Below are 19,715 nucleotides of genomic sequence, written 5' to 3'. Positions count from 1 at the left end.
TTGATTATGATCAGAATCATTGTAGGTGATTGAGCTTTGGTTTGAAATGCTAATATTGTAGCATATTTTTTTTTCATTGCGAGGCTTAAACTCACAACCCTGAGATCAAGACCTGAGCTGAGATCAAGAGTTGAATGCTTAACCGACTGAGCCATCCAGGTGCCTCATACTGCAGCAGTTTTATATTCTAGGTTATCTGTATAAAAAATAAGGTCCCAAATATGTTAGGTGGCATATTTTGGAAAAATTATGGCGGCTTAAGAAAGAAATCCGACTCTAGCTTTGCAAACAAACAACTTAACCATTTATTTGCTTCACTTGAAATAATTTGAACTGTAATTCTGTAAGTGGAAATGCATGTTTAAATCTTTTTTATTTTTGTATATGCAATTTTACTTTTATCATAAAATATACAGGCATAACTTTTTTAATTGCACTTCACAGATAACTGCACTTTTTACAAATTGAAGGTTTGTGGTAACCCTGTGACAAGCAAGTTTTTGGCTCCTTTCTTCCAATAGCATGTTACTTGGTTATTCTCACAATATCTCAGACTTTTTTATTATATCTGTTATGGTGATCCGTGATCAGTCATCTTTGATGTTACTATTGTAGTTGTTTTGGGGTGCTATGAACTGCACCCATACAGTAAGATGGCAAACTTAATTGATAAGCGTTATGTGTATTCTGACTGCTCCACCAACCTGCTGTTCTCCCATCTCTCCCTATTTTCAGGCCTACCTATTCCCTGAGACACAACAATATGGAAATTAGGCCAATAAATAACCCTACAATGGCCTAAAGTGTTCAAGTGAAAGGGAGAGCTGTACATCTCTCACTTTAAATCACAGGCTGAAAATGATTAAGCTTAGTGAGGAAGTCGTGCCAAAAGTCAGGATAGGCTTGAGCCAAACAGGCAGCCAAGTTGTGAGTGCAAGGAAAGGTTCTCGAAGGAAATTAAAAGTGCTACTCCAGTGAACACACAGATGATAAGAAAGCCAAATAGCCTTGTTTTGTATGGAGAAAGTTGGAATAGTCTGGATAGTAGATCAAACCAGCCACAACGTTCTCTTAAGCCAAAGCCTAACCCATAGCCCTAACTCTGCAATTCTCTGAAGGCTGAGAGAGGTGAGGAAGCTACTGAGGAATAGCCTGAAGCTGGCAGGGGTTGGTTCATGAGGTTTAAGGAAAGAAGCCGCCTCCGTAACATAAAAGTACAAGGAAAAACAGCAAGTGCTGGTGTAGAAGCTGCAGCAAGATCTAGCTGAGATAATTAATGAAGATCTAGCTAAGATAATCAGCAAAAGTGGCTACACTAAATGACAGATTCTCCATGTAGACAAATGGCCTTCTGCTGGAATAGTTGCTATGTAGGATTTTCATAGCTAGAGAGGAGAAGTCAATGCCTTAGCTTCAATGGAGGCTGACTTTTCTCAGGGGCTGATGCAGCTGGTGACTAAGTTGAAGGCAGTGATCATTTACCTTCTGAAAATCCTAGGGCCCTTAAGAATTATGCTAAATGTACTCTGCCTGTGCTCTATAAATGGGGCAACAAGGCCTAAATGACAGCATATTTGTTCACAACATGGTTCACTGAATATCGGAAGCCCACTATTGAGACCTATGGCTCAGAAAAAAAGATTCCTTTCAAAATATTACTGCTCACTGACAATGCACCTGGTCACCCAAAAGCTCTGGTGGAGATGTAGAAGAAATGCCTGCTACCACAACATTCATTCTTCAGTCCATGAATCAAGGAGTAATTTTGAATTTCAGGTCTTATTATTAAGAAATACATTTTGTACGGCTATAGCTGCCATACATAGTGATTCTTTGATGTAGCTGGGCAAAGTAAACTGAAAACTTTCTGGAAAGGATTCACCATTCTGGATGCCCTTAAGATTATTCATGATTCATAGGATGAAGGCAAAATATTAATATGAAGAAGAGTTTAGAAGTTCATGCCAGCCTCGTGGATGACTTTGAAGGGTTCAAGACTTCAGTGGAGGAGACAGCAAGAGAACTAGAATTAGAAGTGGAGCCTGAAGATGGGACTGCATTGCTGCAATCTCATGATCTAACTTGAGCAGTTGCTTATTATGGATAGCAAAGAAAGTGGTTGCTTGAGATGGAGTCCACTAGTGATGCTGTAAAGATTGTTGAAATGACAGCAAAAGATTTAGAATATTCCATAAACTTGGTTGCTAAAGCAGTGGCAGGGTTTGAGAGGATTAACTCTGATTTTCAAAGAAGTTCTCTTGTGAATTAAATGCTATTAAACAGCATCACATGTTACAGAGAAATTGTTTAGGAAAGGAGGAGTCAGTGGATGGGGTAAACGTCATTGTCCTATTTTAGGGAATTGCCACAGCCACAGACATCGAGGCAAGACCCTCTGCCAGTAAAAAGATTACAACTCATTGAAAGCCCAGATGATGGTTAGCATTTCTTAGCAATAAAATATTTTTGAATTGAGGTGTATAGATTGTTTTTTTAGTAATAACTTTTATGCACTGGGAAACCAAAAAATTTTGACTTCCTTTATTGTGATACTTTATTGTGGTCTGAAACTGAACCTGCAATATCTGTGAGGTATGCCTGTATACAATTTTATAATAAGCTGAGGAAAGGAGAGACAGGTTTATATTTAAAAGTCAAAGTCCTTCTTATTCCTTTGAATTAGAGGGTATGTATTCTTGAATCATCCCATGGCAATACTCTTGTATTCTCAATCCCTTCTACCACTTTACACTTCCTTTCCCTCTCAAAAAATTATAGAATGATATTCAGTTGCCTAATGGCTGAGTGGGCAGGAGAGAACCAACAAAACATTCCTGTTATTGTTGGATCCAGATTATTCTCTTACTGTGTTTTTACCTTTTCTCAGCATACCCCCAGTCTCATTCATGAGTTTTGGGAATTCTCTGACAATCTGAACACTAGTTAATCTGTGCTTAGAAATTTAAGGTAGTATCATATTGTGAGAATGAAGTTTGATTATCATTGGCTTATTGTGAAGAGTGTGTTCTTTATTTAGTGTTTAACAGTTGACTTCACTTAGTAATTTAATCTCTTAGCAGTTTTAAAGTTTGATTATGCTTTGGAGGATCACAGATTATTTCATAACCTTAAATCTCACGCTATTTCTGACTTCCACTTTTAGGTCATACATGTTTGTGCTTTGTGGAAATGAGTTTAGTAAAGCTGTCTTAGGTCAAATAGAGTTTTCCCCAGATGAATTATTTGCCCTTTAGGTTACTTATTACACTAAATTTAGTCAATTTTAGACACCACATACAAATACACTAAAGTTAAAACACAGATAATAGTTGACATAATTTTGGGGTTGGTTGAAGAGTGTTTTTAGAAATTGGCAGTACAAATGCCACTTAGTACAAATGCCACCTAAAAAGTTTTTGTTACTGGTTGTATTTGTGTAGATTTAAGTGTGAAGTTACATTTGAAATCTGAAAACTTTTTAAGGTTCAGCTCCTGTGCTACTCTGTTTGCAATATACTTACAGGTAAGTACCAGAGATTCATTTAATAACCTTTCCTGTGTGGCTTATCTTTGATGGTTATATATTTTATAAATGGCGCCTTATGATTTCTTTCATTAACAGAATTCTGCTTGGTCAGAGTCGTGATGGCATTGTGTTCAGCACTGATGACTATTTTCATCATCAAGATGGGTACAGGTATAATGTTAATCAACTTGGTGATGCCCATGACTGGAACCAGAACAGAGGTTTGTTTTGGGCCAAGTCTCTGGGATGTAATATTTGGCTAGGAGTCAGAAGACTTGAGTTTTTATTCTCAACTTGACTTTTACCAGCTGAATGACTTTGGCAAGTCACTTAAATAGTGTTGAGACCAATTTTTTCATCAATTAGAAGCAATGATAGTTATACTTGCCTTACTTGATCAAGGCTGTGTTTAGAGAATTTAGATAGGTATATTTTGTAAATTGTAAAAAGTGAATTAGTTCTAGACAGGATTTATTAGGTTCAACTTATTTTTTTGGTAAGCATATTTCTGGTTGTCCCAGTTTTAGTGATAGTAAGATTGATTAATAGCTTCAGAGGGACAGCCTACTCCTTTCATTATCAAGTTCCTTATCAACCTTATGTCTAATGGTTTTATCCAACAGTGAATTATTTCCTGAATGAGACTTGTCATTAAAGGTTGCAAAATGGTGATTTTTTAGGTCTAACATTCCTTCCATGCTAGATTTCTTCTGTAATGAAGATCTTTTCACCTAGAAATAGCAACTAGGGTTGTCCTAAAGTGCAGTTTATACAGGAAAAACAGGATGAATGCTTTTCTTCTTTTTTTTTTTTTTAAAGATTTTATTTATTTATTTGACAGAGATAGAGACAGCCAGCGAGAGAGGGAACAAGCAGGGGGAGTGGGAGAGGAAGAAGCGGGCTTCCAGCAGAGGAGCCTGATGTGGGGGCTCGATCCCATAATGCCGGGATCACGCCCTGAGCCGAAGGCAGACGCTTAACCGCTGTGCCACCCAGGCACCCCGAATGCTTTTCTTCTTAATTGTCAATTTTCCCAGTAGGGAATTTCAGTGAGGATATTTTTGAGTAAAAAGTTTAATGTGAAATAAGCTTGATTATAAGATTATTTCCTAGTATTGGTTCTGTGACACTCTGGGATTCTCTACAGAACATTATGTCACAGAACATTACTGTGTAAATCAAGTAATGATGGTATTACAATTCCAAAAGATGTTTGGAGTTATTGGACTAAAGTTAAGGAGAATAGTAGTAGGTGATGAGTGAAATGAATAAAGGCAGTGGGTAGAGACGGTATACCTTTGGTGGACTGTGAAATTTGTTTGTATGGGACATTTTTTTTCTCTTTGCAATACCAGTCTAGAATAATTACATTAAAATGTTTATGCTATGTGAGTTATACTTGCTGAATAAAAAATGGTGTTTAGATAAACTTCTGGTTTTATTGTCAGTATAGCATAAATTTTTCCAAGGTAATGATAACTAGCGATCATTGGACATTTTGAAAATTATAAGCATGACTTACTTAGGGCTAAATTTCTCTTTTTAACAGATACTGAACTGTTTTAAATGCCGGTAACCATTCTGGGAATCTCTGTCTGCTTCATGTGTATTATTAGAAGAATCTAAATTCATGTTAGAACACCTATAAATTAAAAACCTCTCTGAGGTGTCCTTCTGTTTCTTAGAGTATGGTGGTTATTTTGTTTTAAGAAATGACTCTTGTTATTAGGGTATTCAAACATTATTTACTTAGGAACTCTTTCCTCCTGGAGTACCCTGGAGTGTGGTATCGCATGATGATTTTTCATGGAAAGAGGATAATCCCCCCATTCCTGCAAATCAGATATTTAATTTGATTATTAAGCCTCTCTTCTAGAATATAACTCTTTAGAGGTACCAGCCAATTATTAGACATTAAGAGGATTAGTTTAGTAAGTTTTTTTTTTTAATGAAATATTGGATCACCATTTATGATTGGGGATAGAGCAATGTAAGATGATCTTGATACCCTATTTATGTTCCAAATTCTAAATTTCTTTAGGTAGTTAGAGACATCTTCTCCCAAATATATAGTCTACCATGGTCATTATTACTTAACTAACCTTTAGAATTCTGTCTGCCCTTAGACATCCGTATAAGTGTTTTCATTATATAGAACTTAGTGTTTTGAACTCTAAGTACCAACAAAACTTCCATATCATTGCCTTTTGCCTCAGCCTTTTTAATTTTATTGTAGTTTCTTAATTATGTTTCTTGTCTCTTTACACTTAGGGGTACACACACTCCTGTTGTTAACAGTGGCTCACTCACTGTGGCAGTGATTCTTACCTCATGGGGGAAGAGATGGCAAAGGGATAGGAGGATGTAGTTCAGAAAATTTCCATGTGATCCCAGCTCCTAATTTGAGAATTCTTGTCCTAAAAAATACTAACAAAGTCAGTTGAACTGTGGTAGTTAGCTACTTGGTATATGAGTTTCTTATTTCAGAAGCATTATTTATAATTGTAGAACATTGGAAAATACAGATAAACATAGATTGCTGATATTCCCGTTACCCTCAGGTGACCACTTTTGATATTTAGTAATTTTTCCCGGATCTCTCTATTTTGACCAAAATAAGGTCATACTTACATACTGTGTTATAATTTGCCATTTTCAATTTATAGTCTTCATCTTTTCATGTCAATAAACACTCACCTCTTTTCATACTCAGACTGTATTCAGAGTAACTTGTTCTTATATTTCCTGTAAGTCAAAGTTAGCTCTAGACTAAAGGCTTCCTTAGTGAATTCAACAAAATATTTTTCCCCAGATGTCATTGTCAAAACCAGCATCTGGTCCAGAAAAGACACATTACCTGTGGTTATGTCTCTTAATTCCCTTTTAATCTAGTGGGGTCCTTTTTGTTGTTGTTGTTCACCACACTAACTCAAGAGATTGCATAGTTTTAATCTTAAGTATAGAGATGTAGAAAATTTCTTAATGAATGTTTAGGTTTTATTTTGTATATCTTAATCTAATAGTTCTCTGGTTTTTGTTTTTGAAATTTATTTTTTATTTCAGCAAAACAAGCTATCAATCAGGGGAAATCTCCAGTTATAATAGACAACACTAATACACAAGCTTGGGAAATGAAACCCTATGTGGAAATGGTAAATATGTGATATGAGAGTGTTTTAATATTTTATTCTTACCAATTTTTTCATATTCTGAAATTTTGGTTACTTTGATCATCATTACATAAACATTTGTCCCTGTTTTCTAAAGAGGTGTGTTCGTTAGCTTAGTTTTTAAAAAACTGGGAATGGTACTTACTAAGAAATATGCTCATCTTGTTTGTTTTGCCTTGAAGACAGTAATTCGGAATTGCCCAGTTATGTGGTCCTTACATTTTTGTGAACCATATTATTTAAAAGTAAAATGTTTCTTGGTCGAACAAATTTAGAAGTATTGTCTAAATGAAACTTCTATTTATCTGACTTCTTTTTTACTTTAAGAAGTATTCTCTGGGTTTTTGTTTTCTTCCTTTCCTTTGTGTAGGCCATAGGAAAAGGATACAGAGTAGAGTTTCATGAACCTGAAACTTGGTGGAAATTTGATCCTGAAGAATTAGAAAAGTAAGGCACTCAAATTTTTTTTGAATTCTTATCTTTGAAAACTTTTTTGAGTCTCTATCTTTTTTTTCTTTCTCTTCTCCTTTACACAGTCAATTTCTTTACTATTTACTAGCTTTTGCTTGTCATATGTTTGCTATTTGTGAATAGGGACTACTACTCACTTTCTGTCACTCAATTTAATTGACTTAAAAGTTTCTTGGGGTACCTTGCCTTGGTCAGTTTTATTAAATTTTCCTTGTTAAGTGTGTATGTTAATTTTTTCTTATGTAAATTCCCCACATTGTTTCATAGTTTATTGAATGCTAGTGGAGATCCAGAACACTTTGAGGGAAAAGTTAGAATTTTTCCTTCCGGTTTTGAGTAGATCACTTATCTGCATTGCCCTTCAAACTTTTCTTACCATTTTAGGTCCCATCACCTTTTTACCTGGAGCTTTCATCTTCTTTCTCTTTTCCATCTTTACTGCTACAGATTCATAATCTGTAGATTCATAATCCAAGATCCTTGTAATCAGTGTGTTTTAGAATTCATGGTTTTTGTTTGTTTATTTTAATAGAAAGGTAATACGGTACATATACATAATCATAATACCCCTAGCAGAATTTGGAGCAGCATGTTATAATCCCACATCTTGTTTTCTCTGTGGCAAATCACTACTGGTCCTCTAATTAGATAAAGATTCTACATAATCTAATACTCGTTCTGAGTAGATTGTGCTGCCAAATGAGTACAGGTTTGGTTAGATTTTGCTGCCATATGAGTCAACAAAAAACTGAGTTTCCAGACCATTTTAATTTTCAAAATTTGTGGTGAGGGATTGTGGACACTTATTACTTTCAACCCTGGCTTTCTATTTGTGTTTACCTTTATTCCTTTCCCCTCATGTCACTGGTTTTCCTACAACTCTTTATCTTTCTTTGTTTTTATTCTCCCTCTCTGCTTTTTGTAACTACTTTGAAATGTAATTCACATACCTTACATTTTATGCATTAAAAGTGTACAATTCATGGTTTTCAGTGCAGTTGACTCTTGAACAATGCAAGGGTTAGTGGTGCTGACCTCTGGGACAGTCAAAAATGCACAGATAATGGATTTTTCAGTCCATTTTTGATGATGACTTTTGATTCCCCCAAAATCTTAACTACTGATAGCCTACTGTTGACCAGAAGCCTTACTGATAATGTAAACAGTTGATTAACACCTATTTCATATGTTATCTGTATTATATACTGTATTCTTAAAATCAGGTAAGCTAGAAAAAAGAAAATGCTATTAGGAAAATCATAAGAAAGAGAAAGTACATTTACAGTACTATACTATATTTACTTTTTATTTTTTTATTTAAATTTGGTCAATTAACATATAGTGTTTTATTAGTTTCAGAGGTAGAGTTTAGTGATTCATCAGTTGCATATAATACCCAGTGCTCATTACATCGGTGCCCTCCTAGGTCCACTTACCTGTGGCTTTTTCACTGTACTGTATTTACTGAAAAAAGCCGCAGATAAGTGGACCTGCCACAGTTCGAACCTATATTGTTTAAGGGTCAGCTGTATATTGACAGAGTTGTGCAGCCATCACTTCCTTTTTTTAAAAGTTTTTCCCCCACCTCAGCTTGCCCTCTTTCAGCTTAAATGTTATTCTCTGTATGATGTTCAACTAATTTCGTTTTCTCTTTTATTCATTTGGTTACCCTTTTTTTCCCTTTCTGATTCGCGTGCTATGTGTTCATATGTGAGTAAAACGGATAGATTTATTAATAACTAGGATTATTCGTCTGCTTCTGTGTGTATAATACACCTCAGGTAAAAGAGACAGAAGTTTAAAAACTAAAGCTTTTTGGGTTCTGCAGAATAGATGAATTGATGAAATACAGTTAGGCTTCATTAACGCTTGAGGGACTGTTGAAATTTATTAGAATTCTTAATTGACTTCACAAGATGAAGTCAGCTTAACTGATATGTAGAATAGTTTGACAGATTTTTTTGTAAATTGATGGAATTTATCAGTTTTGACATCTTACAGATTTAGTTGTATCTTGCCAATTTCAACTTGAGATCCCTCTTTTTTTTCTTTTTTTGTCTTCTAGTCCTTTTTGCGTTTTCTTCTCATCTTTAACATAAACATCAATAGTTTTAAAATTAAATATTTCCTTTGTGTCTCTTTTCTGGAAAAAATTAATTAGCATTAGTAAATCTAGAACTATAACATTAAATGTAAAATATGTTCCTATGTGTTTTGCCATGTCCAAGTCAAGTTATAGAGAACTACAAGGGTAAAATAAATTGTAAAACATTTTTTGAGGGTCAAGAATAATTTTTAAACCACTTTTTGTTGTCATAATTAAATGCACAGAAAAATACATAAAATATAAATACACAGCTTAACAAATTTCTTGTAAAGGCAAATATTCATTTAACCGTTACCCATGTTATAAGAATGTTATCAGCACTTCAGAAGTTACTTGAGTTCCTTTTCCCAATAATAATTCCCTGGTAGTTACTTCCTTCTCTTTAATGTGTCTTTTTTTTTTCTTTCTTTCTTTTTTAATGTGTCTTTTTTTCTAAAACATATTTTGCTTAACACCATAGTTTAATTTTTTTTTAAAAACTTTGTATAAATACACTGTGTGTTCATTGTGTCTAGTTTCTGTCACTCAGCATTGTGAAATGTGTCCCAGTTGTTCTATCTTTAATAATTATTTGGTATTGATAATAAATTTTAAAAATACCATAGGAAGTATCCTAAAATAATTTTGAAAAGTCATAAATATTTTTTATTGATTTTTGTAATCCTAGAAGTCCACTCAATTCCTCTGTAATTCCCAAAACCCTGTCTCATAATCTTTGATTTTATTATTAAAAGAGGGGGGAAGATTAACTCCATGGTTTAGTGAATTGGTAGTTAGTTTTATGTGAGGAGGATATTTAACTCCATGGTTTAGTGAATTGGTAGTTAGTTTTATGTGAGGAGGATATTATCAGCTAACATTTTGCTGTGATTTATGGTATCTTTAAACCTTTTTAAAATATTGTCGAAATTTTTGAGAGCCAGTATAAATTTTTTTTGTCTAAAATGTATGTGAATGAGATGTATCTTTTAGTATTTATTTGTAAAATATAATTTAGAATCTGTAGTCTCTTAAACAGTTTAATCTCTAAGCCTATACATTCTAAAGAATTAAAATCCTTTTCTTTTTTGGTAGGAGGAATAAACATGGTGTATCTCGAAAGAAGATTGCTCAGATGTTGGATCGTTATGAATACGAAATGTCCATCTCTATTGTAATGAATTCAGTGGAACCGCCACACAAAAGCACACAAAGACCTCCTCCTTCACAGGGGAGACAGAGGTGGGGAGGCTCTCTAGGCTCACATAATCAAGTCTCTGTTACAAATAATCATTAAACTGGCTATTTTCAGCTAACACATTTGTTGCTTGCCCTTGAAAAAATTAGTGAGCCTATCTTGAAGTTTAAATAGTTTCAAATTTTAAAAAAAAAGACTATATTGCCTCACAAAGGATGTTCCCAGCAAGTTGTTTAAATCCTAAAGTGTAAATAAAAAATATATAAAATTGTTTTTTAAATGTTTTTATAATTTTTTGTTGTAATTCCCTTGGGTTATTATGAAAACACCTTAGAGTGGGTAGGATCTAGAATAGTTTTTCTACAACTGAATTTTAAACTAATTGTATCTATTTTGTAGATAATGTTGAGTGGTTTTATAGCTCATACCTAAATCTAACTTTTCATAAAACATTAATATTTTTTCTTAACTACCTTAAATATATAAGAAATACTTGATACATGCACCTCAGTTGATATTTGTATTCATTATACAGGTAAAATTACGTTTCTGAAAATTCATCTGTATGACAAAAATATTTCTAAGCTATAATTAGCATATCACTTAGCTAAATTCTCCATCAAATGCTATACAGCAGTAGGTGTATCAACCACCTGGGTGGTTTTCTCCATAATATACATATTCATAATATATAATGTATCCATATTCATCACACTTCTCAAACCATCCCCTTTCCCTCCACAGTCCCCAGTTCTGGAATGGATAAATAGGGAAATCACTGTATACTTAGAAAAAGCTTTTCAATTTATTCTGATAATATATCACTTTTCTCTATTTAACACTGTATAATTCTAATACAAAAATACTTTGGACAGGTCCTTAGCATTAATTGTATGATTTGCCTGGTAGGATATTTTATTTCTCCTGTTCTCAGTTTTTTTGTAGACCAACTATATGTGTCATTGGATAGTTTTCTTTATCAGATTGTGTTTTGTCACTTAAAATTTAAAAACTGAGATGGAATTCATTTCTGAGATTTTGTAATTCATCCTCATCTTTGATTTGCTCTTTTTAAGGAAGAAACCCCAGCTAGTTACATGCTATTTAAAAAAAAAAAAATACTGTTATGATCCTTCAGATGTTTTACATGATAATATTTCATGGCCTATTAAGTTTCTCCTAACCCAGCACATCCTAAATTTAGTAATCTTTCCTCATATGTTGTTTAAATCTTTTGCTATTCTTTTCAACCTTACTTGAAATGTTCTCCCACATCTATATATTAGTTTTTAAGTAATACTAAGTGCAAGTCTCAAAAGTAAATACAGTACTCTCAACAAGGTCTGTATTACATTGCCTTTAGTGAGATAAGAATATGATTTCTATTTATTTGTACTATTCATTGCTGTTTACATTTGAGTGGATATTACTTTGCTTTATTTTGTTTAACACGTGTGTTTGTGTGTATTCATCTTAACTAAATATGATATAGTAAATATGCTAACTCATGTTTTGTGTGTAAATGTATATATATCTATACATATACACATTTTCTTCATCCACTATTTTGATGTATTGTTTTGTTTCAGAGTAAGTCTTCTTGGTATTTAGGCTTGTGTTTTTCAGTATTTTATTATGTACATTAGCTCATTTTGAAAATAGTACAGAAGTATTTAATTTGGGAACAGGTGAAACAACTGTTAGATGTAGACTGTTCCTTTCCCTCTGTTTTTATAAAACTGTTGGGAGTAATAGTGCTATGAATCTATACTTTTTGATTAATAGATGCTCAATTAGCCAAATTTATTTTAAGGAAGTAGAGAATTGCCTTTGAAAGCTACAAATTATAAAGAAATATGTTCATGTTAGACGGTAAGTCTGAAATAAATTTCCAGATTTTATTATGGATTAACTTCATCTTTCAGTACTCTGAGTACTTAAATTATCATGCACAGATCGTTAATCATTGCTCATTTTTTTTTTGGTATAAATCCATATTGAGGCAGGGAAATTGACATTCTAAAAAACTTTGAAGGTTTTTTTTTTTAAGACAAAATTAATAGTTCCTCTAAGCATATTAAATTAATAGTTCCTCCATTAGCATTCTGTTTAATTTTATTTTTATTTTTTGAACAATAACAATGCATGAATTTGCAATAAAAGATACCAAAATCAGTTATAAGTCATTGCTTCGATTTAAAATCTATAAAAATCTTAAAAAATCAAAGACATTTACTGATTAAAGATATTTCATCAAAATTTTTCTTTTATTCAGATATTCTCTGTTTTTTTTTCCCCCCAGTTATATTCTTAATGGAATAGCCCCCAGTTGCTGTGCCCCATTCTAAGTTGGTCTCCATCCCAAAAAATAACCAGGGCATTAGTCATCATATTTAACTAAGATAAAATACATTTAGTTAAGCAGAATGCAACTTAACCTAAGTTGTTTTTTCATAGGCTTGGTATAAAAATCACTTCCTTTTTGATAGGCAGATTTATAGTTTTCTGTATGTCATAATCCTGCTAGTGAAAATACTTAATGTGGTAATTAAGTTGAACTTTTGGTACTGCTTTTTAAATAATCTTTATTTTCAGTATTCACCTTTTTAATAGAAAATGTTAACTTTTTAATATTTTATGTCTGTTTTAAAGTAAGATTGTTTATAAAAGATTGGGTTGTATTTTGTTGGAACAATAGGGTGGATTTAAGTATTTGAAGTTTGGTTATTTCTTGTCTAATTAATACAGATTGTGGAATTTTCTAGTTTTCTGTATAGGTAAGTTTGCAAAGAGTTCATGATTTCAAAGGATATGAAATACTTATTTTGACCACATTCAAGTTTTTGTTATTGCAGAAATGTCTGATTTTCTAAGCCTGGTTTTTTAAGTATTTATAAAGAAAATTGGTGGTGTTCTCTTTGGAAAATGTTGAAGGAATGTGGTTGTTTATATATTAGTGCCTTGACGGATAGGTTTGCTAGTCTGCATTGAAATTTTATGTGGTATTCTAACATGAATGCAGTTAACTGAGAATTTGTTACTAGGGCTGAAGATTTGTGTGTGTGTGTGTGAGTGTGTGTGTGTGAGATTGTTTAAACATTTGCAACCCATTAAATAGAGTAACACCTTAGTCTAGAATCATAACAAAAAATTGTTTAGTTGTGTTACAGTGACCATTCAGAATAAATATTTGGTGGTAGCAGAAAAAAGATAGAGTTCATGGTTTTAAAGTTAAATTTTATAGGTTGCAATTTATAAATAAAAATTTTTCCATTAAAATTGTTAGATGTAATTCTTGTGCATTTACAGAGGAAGGAGGGATTATATCAAGAGGTTAATGAATATCTCCTTTGTGATGGTTTTCTTTCTCTTTACTAATTAAGGTTGGCATACCAGTTTTTATTTTATTTTTAAGATTAAGGTATTATTAAAATAATTGATCTCACTGTATATCAGTTTTCTTCTTAAAATGTCCTTAGGATGGTCAAAGGTACTGTTCAGTTTGTTGAATGAAATAAGTCCTGAAGGAGGAGTAATTAGTGATTTTCTCTAGTGTTTTTCTGATTCCTTTTTTTATATTTAAAACAACATTTGAATTAATTCAATTCAGTTGATTCAAATTGCTAAGTATCTTAAGTCTAAAAATATTTCACTTTTTATACATATGGTTTGTAAATTGCAGAGCAAACCTTGAAAAGTTTATAATTATAAAATTGCTAAGTATCTTAAGTCTAAAAATTTTTCACTGTTTATATGGTTTGTAAATTGCAGAGCAAACTTTGAAAAGTTTGCAGCTAGGTTCAGAAAACTTGTAATAGATTGGTTATCATTTACATTCAATATCTTTATTTAGACTACACTAAAAGGCATAAGTTTTGTAATAGAATATACATTTGTAAGCTTAATTTTTAATATATCTTCTGTGGAAATTCTTAACATATTGTCACTATCAAATTATGCACAGAAACAAGGGGGAAGGGTAGCACAAATAATTTTTTGAAAAGAGAGCCTCAAGCTAAGGCTCTGTCTGTTGGAAAATTTTAAATTTTGGGTGCATTTAATAGTTTATTTTAGTAATTTAGATTAGAAATAATCTCTTCTTTCTCCTTTTTCTTAACAAATTTTGTTCTCTGAATGATAACCTTGTTGTGTTCCAGATGTGATGATTGCAGTACTCACATATTATAATACACTACCCAGTATAGGACCCCTTAACTACAATAAGCTGTCTTAAATTTAAGTACGAATAAAATAGATTCTTTTATTTAGCATGGACACAGTTACCGTTTGTCTCCTAACCTTAGAACAAGACACAGTCACATTAACAAGCGTTACCCCTACTTTGGTGAGTAACTGAAGACTTAATCCAGGAATGTCTTCTAGTTGAAAATATTTCAATGTTTTTTTTAATTGAAATTTTTGTAAATTAGTGGGAAGACTAAGAGATTTTTAAGATGACCTAGGGGCTTTTTGCCTTTCAACTTATTAGTAACTAAGGGAAAAAAATAATAATCTGTTCATTCATGGTTAAATTGTGTTCAAGTTCAGTAGAGTCCATTGAAATACACTTTATTTGGATTATTTTCTTGTTTTGCTGTTTTAACTGCATTCTCAGATAGGACATATAAAATCAAAGTTTTACCCTTGGGGTTGGTTCATCTACAACTGTTAATTACAGTTGTACAAGTCGGTAGTGTCTCTTCAGTTATAATCCTGAACTCTTAAGTTTTTTTAGTATAACAAAATGAAATTTGATTTTGGGGAGGGATTGTGGGTTCTTCCTCTGCCTTTATTATTTTTTCTTTCTGTTTTTTGTTTTTCTTAATAGTATTGGAAATCATGTTTCTTGTTTCTTCATAGTCTTTTCCTTTACACATTTTCTTTTTCTTCTGTCCATTTTCTACTCAGCCATCCTTGTTTAACTGCATAATATTTTTAATGAAGATGGTGAGATGGTAAGTGGCTGACTAAAAATGGAGGTAACTTTTTCCCTCCTAATTTCAGTGTACTCATTGTTCCTTGGGAACCTTATTTAATTAACCATGTTATATTTATAGACTAGCACCTTTGCAGTTGGTTTCCTGACCCTGCTGTTTAGTTAGAACTTAGATATGAAAGTACTGGAAAGATTTATAAAAGTCTAACAACGTGTTACTCATTAGTTAAGAATCCCATAAACATGACATAGTACTTGGATGTATGAATTCAAGAAAAATTATTTTATAATACTTAAGCGTCATGATGATAGACTTGTTGGTAAGTGGTAGTTGGCAAGTCAGTATTTGTAGAATTCACTGTTAACATCATGATTCTCCAATCCACCCTAATAAAGAACAGAGTGATTTTGAAGGAAAGCAGAGCTTGTTTTGAGTTCAGCCTCTACAAGTGCTTCATATTGTGCAATACTGCTACAATGAGCAATAAGGATTTAATAGCAGCAAGCCTGAATATAATAATGTTCATTTAAGTAGCCACCATTTATTTAATGCCTGTCAATGCCAGGCTCTGTTGTAATTGTGATTGTTAACAGGCTTCAGGTTTTCATAACAGTCATCCAAGGGGTTTATAAAGACGAAACAAAAACTACAGGGGTTAAGCAAATTTGTCCAACATAATTCCTCTGGGGAGAGATGTAATTGGGATCCAGCTCAGACATACTCCTCACTATAGCCCATTTTATCTTTTAAACATAGTCATCTTTTAAAAAATTATTACCAATACAGCCTTTTTTTTTTTAAAGTAGGAAAGAAATTCCAGTGAAGAGTTGAGTGCATCTTTAATGGTACCTTTGGTTTTTTTGTGTGTTTTTCGTTTTTTAAAAATTTAAATTCCATTAATTAACATATAATGTATTATTGGTTTCTGAGGTAGCAGTCAGTGATTCATCTAACTTTGAATTTGTAGGGTTGAAGGTATGTTAATTTATCAATGAAATTATTATATACTTGAAATTTATTAAGAGGGTAGATTTCAAGTGCCCTTACCACAGGAAAGAAAAGATGCTAATTATGTGCTGTAATGGATATGTGAACTAGCTTGATTGGGGTGATTGTCTCATAGATTACATGTATATGAAATCATTAACCTAGACCCCTTAAATATATACAATTTTTATGGTTCAATTATACCTCAAAATTCTAAAGGAAAAAAAAACTAAAAAAAAAAGAAAATGTGAATTGCTACCCTTTTGGAAAAGGGACATAAATATCCACTTAAGCTAAAAATATATTCTTTAATCCCATTCCTGAGAATCAAATATAAAAATAAAAATATCCGTACACAAAAAATTGATACATATAAGGATATTTATTGAAGCATTATTTGTAACAGGTAATAACTAATCATCGGTGAATAATCAATAGGGAATGAAGTAATGCTAAAGAGTGAAGAAACCTGTAAGTGGCCATTTATTTAGAGTCCTGTTTTTAAAAGTCAAGACAAAGTAGAGATACCATTTAGTATTTAATGTTTTCTACAAAATATACATTGGTATAATTGATAATCATATTTCAGCAGTATTTTTTCAACTGAATTTTTACATATGTTGTGCTTTAATGTTTAAAATTTATTTTAATTTTTGATTTTACTTAGCTTTTGAAATGTGTAGTATTCAGTAAATGGATTGTTAAATTATATAAGCTGTTTGTTTTGCTGATTTTGAGGCAATATTTCCCAGAACAGATCAGCACTGTGTGGAAGCGGTCTTTATTTTTCTTTTAATGTTCACATATATCTTAAGTGTGCTGCAGTAGTAGATGTTATGGAAATTACTTCAGTTTTCTGAATTTCTAAGAATTAAGCATTTCTTTCATTTATAATAGCATCTTTTTCTTCTGTGTTGTTTAACTTTCCAAAATTAAAGAACAATAGAAGAGCCAGTTACTTAAGTTTACTATGTAAATAATATATTGAATTAATTAGATTCTACAGGGAAGACCTTTAGGTACAGAATGAAGAATTCTTATTGTTGAGTATTTGCCTTATTTTTAGTTAACCTAAAAAATAGAAGGACTGGATCTTCTTTGGTTTTTTTTTTTTTTTTAAAGATTTTATTTATCTATTCGACAGAGATAGAGACAGCCAGCAAGAGAGGGAACAGAAGCAGGGGGAGTGGGAGAGGAAGAAGCAGGCTCATAGTGGAGGAGCCTGATGTGGGGCTCGATCCCATAACGCCGGGATCACGCCCTGAGCCGAAGGCAGACGCTTAACCGCTCTGCCACCCAGGCGCCCCTTCTTTGGTTTTTCTTAATCCCTAGAGTAGATTGTGATTTTTTGTTTGTTTCTAATTGTGAAATCAGAAGTAGAATTTTTGTTAGAATAGGAAAGACTTTTTGAAAAAAAGAAATAGCATTGGTTTCATCAGTAGATTAAAATAATTTTCAGTTTAGGACCTAGAAAACAGCGCATTATCGAATTGAGATTATTGGAATATAGTACAATGTAAACTGGCAAAGATGTGGTTAAAACATTTTAATTCAAATGTAAGTAATTGAAGTATGTACAGAAAATGTGTTAGGAGGCCTGACCAGGGCTAAACATTTTGAATTAATTTAAAATTAATGAGAAAAAACCTATTTTTAAAAATATTCTGGGGAATGATAGGGAGGAAATTGTTAAGGCTAGAAGGATAGTGGTCAGAAGTGGTATTTCTCCCTCCCTCCCTATTTTCCCTTTGCTTTTCAAAAACCAGTAGAGCCCAAGTTATGAAAAAAGATTGATTATCTTGTAACCCACGTGCCTTAAAACAGGGTCTTCCTTGTCATCCTTGGTCCACTACTGGGTCTTTGGATCTTTGTCCTTTAAAAAGAGTCAATAAAATACTTATTGAATGGTAGACATAGTCTCCCTGAAACAATCAACAACCTTTTGATATTAAGGACACAATTGATCTTAAGTAGAACAACTTTATAGGGTAGTTTGTAATTTAGGAAGCATGGAAATGGAGTGTGAATTAGTTGGGTTTGATAATTGTTAGAGGTGAGAGCGTACAGACCAGCAGAGGGGAATGCTCATCCATTTAACTTGGCATATCTAACACCATTAGAGCCTTTTAGTTCAGATTTTGAACCAGTAGTCTTTAGATTCATGATTTATGATTAAGAAATTTAATCCTTAGAATACAGAAAACTAAAGCAACCTTCAGGCTTTTGATTATCCATTTCTTTTAGGGTCATTTAAAGGTTATTCTCTTGCTTTTTGCTTTAATGTTTTGCAGAATTCTCAAAAAATCTGAGAAAAATCCTAAAGTAGTCATTTTTCAGAGTCCTTCTTCCAAAGCACTGTGATCCTAAGTCTAATTAAAAAAAAAAGTGCTTGATCTCTTTTCATTTTGAACACATTTATCTTTATTCAGCATAAAGAATACCTGGTACTGATAATACATCTTCATATAGTTATTTTTTCTTTGAAAAATAATATATATTGAGTTACTATTTGCCACTTTTAGGCTAAGTAACCTCAATTTAACTTTTCTTTAGTTTGTTCTACTTAGAACACTTTGCAGCATATTCATGGCATAATTTTAGTGGAAAGAACACATTATTTTAGGAGTCAGGCAATCTGAGTTCCACTTCTATTTGTATCCATTCTCTCTTCTATTTCAGTAGAGAGGGTAGCCCTCCTCCAATCTAAACACCTTCGCAGGTGTTCTGGGTTGCTTTCTCAGGAATGTTTATATGTTGTCGATTATTCCTTCTCTCTGTAACTTGAGTCTTGCTTTCTTTCCTTGGTTTGTCCACATTCAGACATGATCAAGTCTCATTTCTTAAAGCCCCTCCTTTTTTTTTTTTTTTTTTTTGAAGATTTTATGTATTTGAAAGACAGAACATGATGGGGTGGGGGGAGCAGAGAGAAAGGGAGAAGCAGACTCCCTGTTGAGCAGAGAGCCCGATGCGGATGCTCCATCCCAGGACCCTGGGATCATGACCAGAGAGCCAAAGGCAGATGATTAACCAACTAAGCTACCCAGACACCTCCATTAAAGCCCCCTTTTCTTGACACCACTCCTTTACAGCCAGACTCCTCTAAAGAACTGTGACTATTCTCATTTTGCCCTCAGCTGTTCTTGATACTATCCACCCACTCCATTTTAGCTTCTGCCTCTGTCATTCTAAATGATATGCTTAAATAGATCTTAAGGTCTCCAGAATGTTCCTCTGTATTGATGAGCTTTTTTCTGTCCTCATATGGCTACCCAGTAAGCATTTGACTCTTGATCACTTTTTTCCTTAAAATATTTTTCTTTAATAAAGTTTTTGTTCATAT

The 19,715-nt window shown here is 32.8% G+C and overlaps 1 protein-coding gene across 5 annotated transcripts in view; it reads left to right on the top strand.

The window, feature by feature from the left end:
* N4BP2L2 (NEDD4 binding protein 2 like 2) overlaps positions 1 to 19,715 on the top strand; it is a 75,199-nt gene that overhangs the window by 8,519 nt on the left and 46,965 nt on the right. For 4 of the 5 annotated variants that reach the window (XM_034665049.1, XM_034665048.1, XM_011223641.3 and 1 more), the window contains exons 3-6: positions 3,623 to 3,747; positions 6,590 to 6,678; positions 7,067 to 7,143; positions 10,349 to 10,495. In XM_034665049.1, the coding sequence (XP_034520940.1) occupies positions 3,623 to 3,747; positions 6,590 to 6,678; positions 7,067 to 7,143; positions 10,349 to 10,495 (438 nt within the window). The remainder of the gene's footprint in view (positions 1 to 3,622; positions 3,748 to 6,589; positions 6,679 to 7,066; positions 7,144 to 10,348; positions 10,496 to 19,715) is intronic. The other variant, XM_011223643.3, reaches the window with a different exon arrangement.

The sequence above is a fragment of the Ailuropoda melanoleuca genome, chromosome 7, assembly GCF_002007445.2.
Source record: "Ailuropoda melanoleuca isolate Jingjing chromosome 7, ASM200744v2, whole genome shotgun sequence".
Taxonomy (NCBI): Eukaryota; Metazoa; Chordata; class Mammalia; order Carnivora; family Ursidae; genus Ailuropoda; species Ailuropoda melanoleuca.
Note: the sequence above shows the minus strand (reverse complement) of the source record. Positions and strands in the feature narration are given on the sequence as shown.